This window comes from Larus michahellis, chromosome 8 (assembly GCF_964199755.1).
Source record: "Larus michahellis chromosome 8, bLarMic1.1, whole genome shotgun sequence".
NCBI lineage: Eukaryota > Metazoa > Chordata > Aves > Charadriiformes > Laridae > Larus > Larus michahellis.
In genome coordinates this window covers 12,227,327-12,237,711 of record NC_133903.1, presented here as the reverse complement: position 1 = coordinate 12,237,711, position 10,385 = coordinate 12,227,327, and the positions used below count along the sequence as shown (strand labels likewise).

General features: G+C 35.3%; 1 protein-coding gene across 8 annotated transcripts in view; it reads right to left on the bottom strand.

Annotated features, from left to right (window-relative positions):
• TXNDC11 (thioredoxin domain containing 11) overlaps positions 1–10,385 on the bottom strand; it is a 29,823-nt gene that overhangs the window by 2,307 nt on the left and 17,131 nt on the right. For all 8 annotated transcript variants that reach the window (XM_074596470.1, XM_074596471.1, XM_074596474.1 and 5 more), the window contains 5 exons: positions 9,750–9,950; positions 6,798–7,581; positions 4,465–4,610; positions 3,108–3,217; positions 1,124–1,204 (listed from right to left, as the gene is read on the bottom strand). In XM_074596470.1, coding sequence (XP_074452571.1) covers positions 1,124–1,204; positions 3,108–3,217; positions 4,465–4,610; positions 6,798–7,581; positions 9,750–9,950 — 1,322 coding nt within the window. The remainder of the gene's footprint in view (positions 1–1,123; positions 1,205–3,107; positions 3,218–4,464; positions 4,611–6,797; positions 7,582–9,749; positions 9,951–10,385) is intronic.

Genomic DNA, 10,385 nt, shown 5'->3' with positions numbered 1-10,385 from the left:
AAGAGAAGAAAAGCTTATTTACTTCCGTTTGGTTGCTAAATTCATAACTAAATTAATGGTATGTAGCATACATTCAGACATGGGTTAATTATACATATCAGAAAAGGACACAGGTTAAACCCAAACAAAAATTATTCCAAAGCAAGAAAGCCAGATTCAAATATAATGCCTAATAATTTACCACTGCTGCTCCTGTACACACACTATGGACAACTTGTATATCCCCACATATACGGCATTATGTTTCTGAATTGCTTACACTGCATCTGGAACAAGAGTTACTCAGTTACCAATTACAGTTGCCTCAAAAATGCTTTCTGTGAAATCCAACTCATTAGCATATGGGATATTTACTAAGAACTATTTATTGTATTTCAGGTAGAAAACAGATACCATATTTTATCAATAATTCAAGAACTTCAGATGAAGCTCCTGTTCATCAAAATTAAGCTATTTCTGTAAGCGTAAGCAACATGATTTTTTTTTCCCTTGCAGACTTCTGGTGATCAACAAAGTTATTCTCATAATTACCCTCAGCAGTTTCTCAGATGACAATCAGCTCACATCCAAGTTTAATGACTCATGACATGATTTAGGCAAAAAATAGTCTAGACTAAGACAAAATTAACTTATTATACAGTGGTAATATTTTACTATGTCATCATCCATTGTTATTGATCAAAAACACAGTATGTATCAGAAAAGGTAAAAGGCTATTAAAAAAAGCAAAATAAAATATAACAGCATGTGTTAGAAAGAAATCGGGATCAGAGTTAATTTGCAAAAACTGTCTCATAAGGCAAATGCATAAGGAGCTGCACAGAAAGCCTTAATGAGGCACCTTTATAGCCAAAATTAATATATGACTACTCTAGTAGTGCTACTGATACTACAAATACTATCAAAACCTAATTTTCTTGATTTACCTAGATGCAACAAAATATAAAACACACTGGAGAGGAAAAGCAGGAGAGAAAACAATGACTAAAGGTAAGGTACCTTTCGAAACCAACTGGAACATTACAAAGCCAATCTTACTAAAACTAGTAAGACATGTCACCAGATAATTATTATAACTTAGTAAAATGAAAGTTAGAAACCACGAGGAAAATAATTATATTACCTCTGATGAGGAAAAAATAAAATGGTTGGGAGACGGTCTGTCATAAATTCCCATGGAAGGTCATTTCGAGTGATATCAATTCTGTTAAGAAAAGACACACTGATGAAGAGAACAGGCACATGAACAATCTATATTTTCCTGTAAAATGCCATTTTAGGGAATGAGAAGAAGGAAATGCAAGTATCTGTGAAAGTAAGTCTAAATGTGCTATATCAAAAAGTGTTGCAACTACTCTCACACAGCAATTAAATTCCACGGTCACTCATCACATCTTCAGTCACTTATGTACACATCTTCCTTACGTACACACCTTCCTTCTCTGAAACAAACAGGCCTGCCTAACAGTTTCAACACTAGACTGAAGTTTTTTTCTATTCATGAATTTTTTCCTCAAGTACAACTCCATGAATATTTTCCCCTCAAGCAGTTTTGGGAGTAAATGAATTTGCTTCTTCCAAGGACAAGCACATTCTTAAGGAACAATTTTTTTCTAAAGCTCTACATAGAAAGGAACACAAGATTTTGTGCATGAAACACTGAGTCAATTGCTTGTTATGTTTTTCTCTGCATTTTTAGCTTTTCTTTGATTACAAAGAAAATTCTTATTAATTACAACTTTACTATAGAAAAAAAAACCCATAGACAATTGCATCACTAATACTGCAATAAAAATAATGGAACAAATGAGAGAACTTCAAATCAGGAAAGAGACCTGGTGTAGATTTGACAGCACTACATCTGTGTGAATAAAGCCGCAATTATGAACAGGTGATAACTCCAGATTTTTAACTGAATTTTCTTCCTATACATCTCATGCTGTCTCCTGGCGTCAGAATGAAACAAGGATGCAATCAGAGCAGATGCTGTAAGTATTGATGTATTATCAAATACATGAACAATAATGTTTAGGTTGCACTGAAACATTAAAAATCCTGGAAACACCAAACAAAAACGTGTGGTTTTTTATGCATATATAAAAAATATATGTATTACACACATGCATATATACATATGTATAAAAATATATGTCTATAAACTAGTTTTGGCTGGGATAGATTTATTTTTCTTCATAGTAGCTTGTATGGTGCTATGTTTTAGATTTGTGATGAAAATAGTGTTGGTAACGTAGGAGCACTTTGGTTAGTGCTGAACAGTGCTTCCGCAGCATCAAGGCTGCCTGTGTTTCTCACTCTGCCCCCGCAGTGTATACAGTGAGGGGTGGGGACACAACCAGGCAGATCACCCAAACTAACCAAAGAGCTATTCCGTACCATATTACATCTTGCTTAGCAATAAAAGAGAAAAGAGGGCTCTTTACGAGGGTCATGCATCTTTTACTTTGAAACCATCTGGGCATCAGTCTAGCCCTAGGAGGCGGTGAGTGATTGCCTTTGCATCACTTGTTTCATTTTCTTCTCTCTCTTTCCGCTTATCCTTCACTTTAATTAAACAATTAATTTGTTTTGCTTTATCTTGACCTCCAAGTTTTCTTCATTTTATTCTTCCTTTCCTCTTCCCACATCCCAGTGCGGATGGAACTGGAAAGTGAGGAAGTGGCTGTGTGGCACTTAGCTGCCCACCAGGGTTAGGCAAAATACATAATTTTTCTGGGTCATCTCAAACAATTTCTCAAGTACAGTACTACAGGATATAATTATTTGCTACAAACTATCAGAGAGGGGGGCAAAAATTATTTTCTGCTGCTGTTTTATTGATTTGTTTCCTGAAATTAGGAAGCTTCAAGGTTAACTGCACTGTTTAAAAATGCATTTTAATTAAACTGCATTAACTACTGCAGTAAGACTGAAACCCATCAAATTTATACAGAGGAAAACAAAGTAATGCATTCAAAGAGAAATGAAGCAGATGACATCCACATCTACTATTGCAAGACTGTAGGGAGAAAAAAAATAATTATTTTTTAGGCTGATGACCTCAATGAACTTAAGTTTTTCTAGAAAGGTGAAATTAGAATCTTTTTTACCTTGCCACAGTGAAATTATCTGGAGGCAAAAGCCGAGCAAGTTGAATAAAGATGTGATTAAGAGAAGCACAGAATCCACACCACTGTGCATAATAGAGCAGCAAGACATTCTGGAAAATTAAATGGAAGAGAGTTTGATTACCCACTGTAGTTAATCTGCAGTAAAGGAGGACTGTTTTTCACAACATCTAAAACTTGGAACCCTTAAAATGTGAAAGGAAACTATATCCTAATGTTAATAAACTTTATTATAACCTATTGACTGATGCCCTCTGTCCACTGAATTAACACTCAAAAACTCTTCGGAAATTCTCTTTCCATAAAGAAAAAGCCAAAATGAAGAGGATTATTTAGTTTAGGATCATTCCCTTTAAGTGAAAATGCAAACTTTACTACACTTCCCAAGATTCTTTTGCAATCCTAAATTCCGATGTATCTAATAGTGACTACATACTTCACAAGGGGGTGAGGGGAGATGATGTCTAGACTTCTGCTTTTTGCCTTTAACTAGGCAAAGCAGGAGTTAGGTCTGCTGAAAACCAGTTACTGGAGATGTATACATTCAATGCAGACCTCAAAGACAATACGTATTAATCCTTAATATCACATCTTTAAGAAATCAAAGTAACTTAACCACTGTGCAGGATGATACATTACGTAAAGCAATTTCATGGCATGCAATTGGGATGTTTTTACCTGTGACTTGTGGGGTTTTTTGCTATGTGCTTTCAAATGCCTCAGGTTTAAAACTTTTTTTTTTCCTATTATGTTACTTTTCAATAATTTTTAGATTTATTTAAGCTTTTTAAAAAATGTAATATAGAGAAAAAAGCTGTACTGTATTTATTTCCTTTGAGGTATGAAGCACAGAAATCAGAATATTCTTTAACACTATGTATTTAGCATGTGCTTCTGCTACAGCGGAAGAAAAGAAAAGGAAAAAAATCACATCACAGATATTTGGTTGGGTTTTTTTTTTTTTAAATTAAAACCTGTATTTCAAACACACAGGAAAAGCAGCACACACACACACCCCCCAAAAAAAACCCCAAAAACCAACCAAAAAAACCCCAAAAACCCAACAAACTTTGAACTGTAGCAGAAACCCGTCAGGGAATCAGCTGCACTGACGTTTTGATTATTTTAACACCGGAAGATCTTTTGCAGATTTACGTAACACCACACTATTTCTAATAGCCTTTTTTAAACAAAAAACAAACCAACTTTTGGATTGTTACAATATAACATAGTTTATGTTACAAAGAAGCAAAGCACATCAATGTAAAAAAAGACTGAGACCCTCTCCTCAAAAGTCTGAGCAATGATTTTGCAAGAAACATTCAGTAATGAGGTGTACCTTTTCACTTGAAAACACGGTATCATGGAAGGTGTGAGTAGACACTTCAGTGATTACACGCTGTTGATGAAAATGGAGAGGAGGGCCATCAACAAGATGCCTTTTCAAGGGACTGTAGAGAATACTGAAATTTTTTATGAAGTTCTCTGAAATGAAATTGATACATAACAAAGTTATTTCAGTTTCACCAAATACGTGATTTGGGCAGTTTTTCTTTGGAATTCAGAAGAATTTACAGAGAAAATACAAATTCAAACCCAGTTTCATGTCATTAATTTATGAGTTTGTTTTCAACTCTTAAGTAACCACCACTGATGTGAAAACAAGATAAAATTTCACTTTTTTTTTTTGTTTTGCTCATTACAGTAATCTTTTCACTTCCCACACTACTTTCTAATCTTGCTTCTAATCCTATTCAATGTACTATAATAGTAATTCTCTTCCCTCCTAATCTAACCACATACCTGGTAACTCATAAATAGTATCCTCTCACTATTTTTCACTTTCTACATAGCATTTAGATAGAGAAATATTATTCTATGCATTATAGAGTAAGAGTATGCAATAATCAAGACAAAAGATATAATATCAAACACACTAAAAATAATTATTTGATCAAATAGCACATCTTGTGCTGGCACTTCCAGTCCAAAAACTAGGCCCAAGTAAAACTGGCACTTTTGTACATACATAGAGATGAAATGCAACCAGCAGTATATTTAATTTGATCTGGTGTGAGAATTTAACAAAATGCTGAATAGTAAATATAAACAGATAATCAAGTTAATCTCTAAAATGCAAACAGCAGTACATTTAATTTTACATTTACTGTTCAGCATTTCGTTAAATTCTCACACCAGATCAAAACAGTCTTTTCTTTCTAGATCTCCAGATTTGGAATATCTATGCATGATTAAGTAGTAACTGAAAGGAGGGGTCTAACTAAAAGACATACTCCTGAATTTTTAGAAACCATCTGTAAAAACTGAAATCTTTTAAAGGTATTAAACACAAATCTGTTTTAAAGTATCAAAAGTTAAGAGGCTTATGTAAGTAAAAGAAAAATGTAAAACCCCCACAAAACTAAAATATAAATCACAGTTACTCCTTGACAAAATATGTAGAAGCAAAAATTTTCCGGAAGTTCAAATGACTTGGAATAGAAATATACCAAGTGTCACTCAGCAGAGAAACCCTCGTCATGCTCAGGAAATCCTGTGACGTGAAAAAAGTCTGAGACAGAAAGTACTGGGAGCAGAAAAGGGAAGGAAATTTATATCTCTTCACTTGGAACTTAATATTTCCTATGCGTCCTTTTATAGTCACTGGGGTTTTTGTTTGTTTTTCCAGAGTTTTGCTGGGAGGTTGTGATGCAGACAGGATTCAGGGCTGGATGGGATCCTTAATAAGAACATGGCTATTTGTTCTAAGCTGTGCATATTTTTGTGCTTACAGATTTATGGCAAAATGGAAGTGTAATTAATGCTGTAAGAATTATATTGATATATCTTCTTAAACAATTTATTTTAATACTATGTTACTTACACTGCTAACATTAAAAAAGCTGCATTTTCTGAAGGTGAACTGTTTTGCACATCATCTCGATAGGTAAATGCATGTGGTTAGGCACGTTGTGTCTTACTCAGTAACTTGCAAATAACTCAGTACTGCAATCATTAGGTTGATTGGGTTTTTGTTTGGTTGGTTTGTTTGTTGTTTGTGTTTTTTTCCCCTCCAATTCATCCAGGAAATAAGAGCGTTGACAGATTTGGCCAAACCCACTTCAGAGTTCTACCTTGAAAACACACACACTTTTCAAAATAAATTTAGAACTATCTATAAGTTGGTTTCAGAGGACAAGAGGAAGGGCTAATCTCTGCTGGTAAGTGGGCAGTATCTCATGAAATTCTGAGGTATTTTAGTACACAGAACAGCTGAGCAAACACTAACACCACCATTAATATACAAATGTCTTCTGTAATATCAAATGTGTTAAATGCATAGTAATTTTTTTTCCACAAGCAAATTAGCTTAGATTTTACCAATTCCTTCAATGCATCAGGCAGTCGAGAACCACACATTCTGAAGTTCACTTCTTTTAAAGCAAATTACTTTTGGTATATGAAACTTAGTTCTCACGTCATCTAGACCACTATTCTACTGCTTGGTTAACTACTAAATAAATTAGAACAGAATAAATTAGAATTCACAATGTTGACTATATTCTCACTTTAAAAGCAGTAATTTTCAAAATGGCATTAAGTTTTCCATTTATAAGCTTACTTGCACACTTAATTCTCTTATTTCAAGCATTCGTATAGTGGATACCATACCCAAGGTAGATCCAACAAGTGACTGATTCTGATCCAGGACATAGTGCACTTCTTCCTTCAGGTCAACAATAGCAGCAAACTCCTTAAGATGATTAGATCTCGATGCTCCTAGTCTCTCTGCATATATCCAAAAAAGATTTGAATCCAGTAGATAGAGATTCAAGGTTTTGTTGGTCCTGCAGCTCAGGCCAGTAATGTTAGTGCCACTAATATGAAGGTCAGGAATAAACCAATTCCTATCCTCAATGTGAGGAATAGAATGTTGGGTGTTATCTTTCTTCCCATGGGAAGAAAATGCTACTTTGGGGGTCTGAAAGATGGTCTTCTCAGAACTAATGAAACTTAAAAAATGCCTGTTTACTGTCCTGCAACATGCAGTGTAATAGCTAAAGGGACTGTAGAAACTTAAGAAATTGCTGCATTCTATGGTATTTGATATAACTTGAAAAAAGGTACGTTCCTGGAGGTAGAAAGAGTCCAAAGCTGCTTCTATCTCTAAAAAGTTACAGTGTGGCACATGGACTTTATTTGGTTTGACACCAAGTGTCTGATTAATGCAAAGCTCACAGACATTGTGAGTTCTAGATATTGAATGCCACTGCGGAAGCACCACGGTGTTACAGCATGGGTACTTGGTTATTGAAAATGTTTCTGATAATTTCATATGTGCATCTGGTACAGAGGAATCAAAAGCTGGTGAATCACTGTCTCGTAAGTGTTGAAGATCTGGCTCAGCTGCTTGGCTTTTATTACAGTTGTGGTATTCCAAGGCCACTTTGGTAACCTACAGGGAGAAAAAAAAAGAAAAAAAAAAGCAAGATTGCAATTATCTGTTGCACGCTTAACAACATATATGCAATTAGAGATGGAATTTCAGAAACATGAAGTTGACCACTCTTCTCCTTCACTCTTACAAAAAATTACAAGGCTCTGACTTAAGTTAAGTTTTCAGATATTTCAGCATGTTAAGAATTAAATGTACAGATCAACAAAAAGCTACTTCAAATTTTTTTTCAGTCCACTACAGTGATCTCAAGGTACTCTTTGCATTGTATTTATCACAGTGCAAATAATAGTAGATTTTAAGCTTAAATCCCACCACGTGAAGCATTAATCAGAACACGTTCTTGAATTTTCCTTGTTTTCCAATACAAGGAGAAAACAAATAAAAAAAGCCTGCCTCTCAGTGCAAACATACCTGTGCTGCATCACCATTTTGTTTTTCATAACCAATCAGAAACGAGCAGCGAAAAAGGCATTTGTATGGACCACAGAAGGAATGCCCTTTCTAGGCAATAAATAACAGAACATAGAAGAAATGAAAGAGGAAGTTTCCCTTCATCCTCATCTATCACGTTAAACATAATCAAAATACAGAACATACACACATTGCTTACACAAGAACACTTTGATACGTATCACTGTAATTATCAAAAGTGTGTTGAAGCATCACATCTAGGTGTGCTGCTGTGTCACAAGACCGTCAGTATTAAGATGTGGTCTATAGCAACACTTTGTTACAGTCTTTAAAAATTCCTTGTAAGATGTTTTCATCCTGAAAATGCTCAATTAAATACTTAAAAGAAACTTGACTCCTCGTACTATAATCTAACCTGAAGATTTTGGTTACCTACATAGAGAAACATGAGAAGTTATTATGAACAGAAAACCAGATTTGCTATAAGAAATCTCATTTCAGTGAGCTACTATCAGAAAAAAAAATTTGCTCTGAGAGCTTTCAACACACAACTTGACAGCCTTGTTCTTTGCAACTGCCTTACAGTCAAGGGGTTTTGTTGCTTGATGAAACCCAGAGGATGGCTGCAGTAAACATCTCTTCCTATGGTAAACAAGTTGCATAATATTTCTCTATCAAAGTGAAGCTATACGAGATCAACTGGAATATTTTGTACCTCATTTCACATTTTGATATAAATACTCTTACTTAGTAGAATGAAATCTGAAACTGAACATCTTATGTTGCACTGATTTGATCTAAGTAAGCGGTACCTGTTACTAAAATATTTAATCTGTGACAAGCATCACTGAATTAAGTCTGACAGACTTAAGCCAGGTTAGTACAAGAATAATTGCAGTTCTTTTCCAGTCTTTCCACAAAGATCTCCCCAACCCTATCCTGTAGCAGACTAGCTTTTATTTTGTCTATTTCTAGTTTGTCCTTGGTGCTATGCGATCATCACTATGATGCGCAGCTGTGTAATATACTAAATGGGACAATGGGTTCCAGCTGAAAAATAGCCGGGGCCGGGGGGGGGGGGGGGGGGGGGGGGGTGGCGGGTGGGCAGGGCAAGGAGGAGTATTTTTCAGCCAAACTAGTTTCCCTGTCTCTCTCACCGCACAGCTACACAAACTCCTGTCCTAGGCAGTTCAGAAATGGAAATAATGGCAGAGGAAGAGAAAACTGGAAGGCGACTAAGAACGTATAGGATATAAAAATCATGTTAGTTCTGAGTAGTTTTTCAATTGGGCTATATTTCAAAAACCAGTCTGGTTTAATAAAAAGGTCCATTCTTCCTTACATAACCACTTCTGGAAAGAAGGAAGGAGAAGAGAAATAGAGTGGGGTGGACAAAACACAAGTCCTGCAATACTCAAATGCATTCTTGCTCTTTCATTTGAGCTATGTCGACTGGAACAGAAAACCAAAGATCTGTGCGTGTCACAGCAGTCACCACAGGAAGAACAGAACCAAGGAAAAGAATTAGGTGCTTGTTCTAAATAACTGCTGACATGAGAAAAAATCATATTGTGTGGGGTGCAAACCAGCATAAGGGATTCGTGATAATATGGCTTAAGAAAATGTTTTTAAACAAAATTGAATACTTGGAACAGTGAAATAGAAAGAGATATCTGTCACAATTAAGCTCAGAACCCTGACTAGAGTTCTCAAATTCTAGTATGTTTGAAGTAAAAAATAATTATTTCACTTACTTCATCTAAAAGAGGATGAATTTCTGCTAAGGGATTGTATGGTATAAATATGAGAAGTGCTGGTCCTTTCTTCAGCTCATTGTTTAGAAGAAGGCTTTTTCCACCATGTGGTCTCAGCCAGCGTATGAGCATCTCTCGATTTTCTAGAGCCCACTTGCAAATGTTCTCAGCAGTAAAGTTCATGATGTCGTTTGGATAGATCTTGAAGGGGGAAAAAAATAATTATTTGTCCTCACTTAAACATATGGTTTAGTAATGAATGCAGTTCTCAAATGCTGCATACTTTGTTACTGTAATGCCTAAAACTCTTTCTAAATTCAACTACTCAGCGACCTTCAGTGTTTCATACACCCTTTTCCCTTTGGGAAATCTTTCCAAATACTCATCAGTTCATATGAGCACTCACATCTTTCAGGCAAAAAGTATTCTAACAGGGAAGCTCCTCTTTCTTTTACTACATCTTTATAATCTTTACTTTTCTCACTAGTATAAATTTTCTTTATAAGTGAAAGAGCTCCGTCTCTAAGCTGGTATCATCACATATCTTGATTTATGGCATATTAGAAAACCTTTTTCCAGTACTCATTCACAGTATCAACTCATTTTAAATTCGTCTTTTAAGACCCCAACATCAAG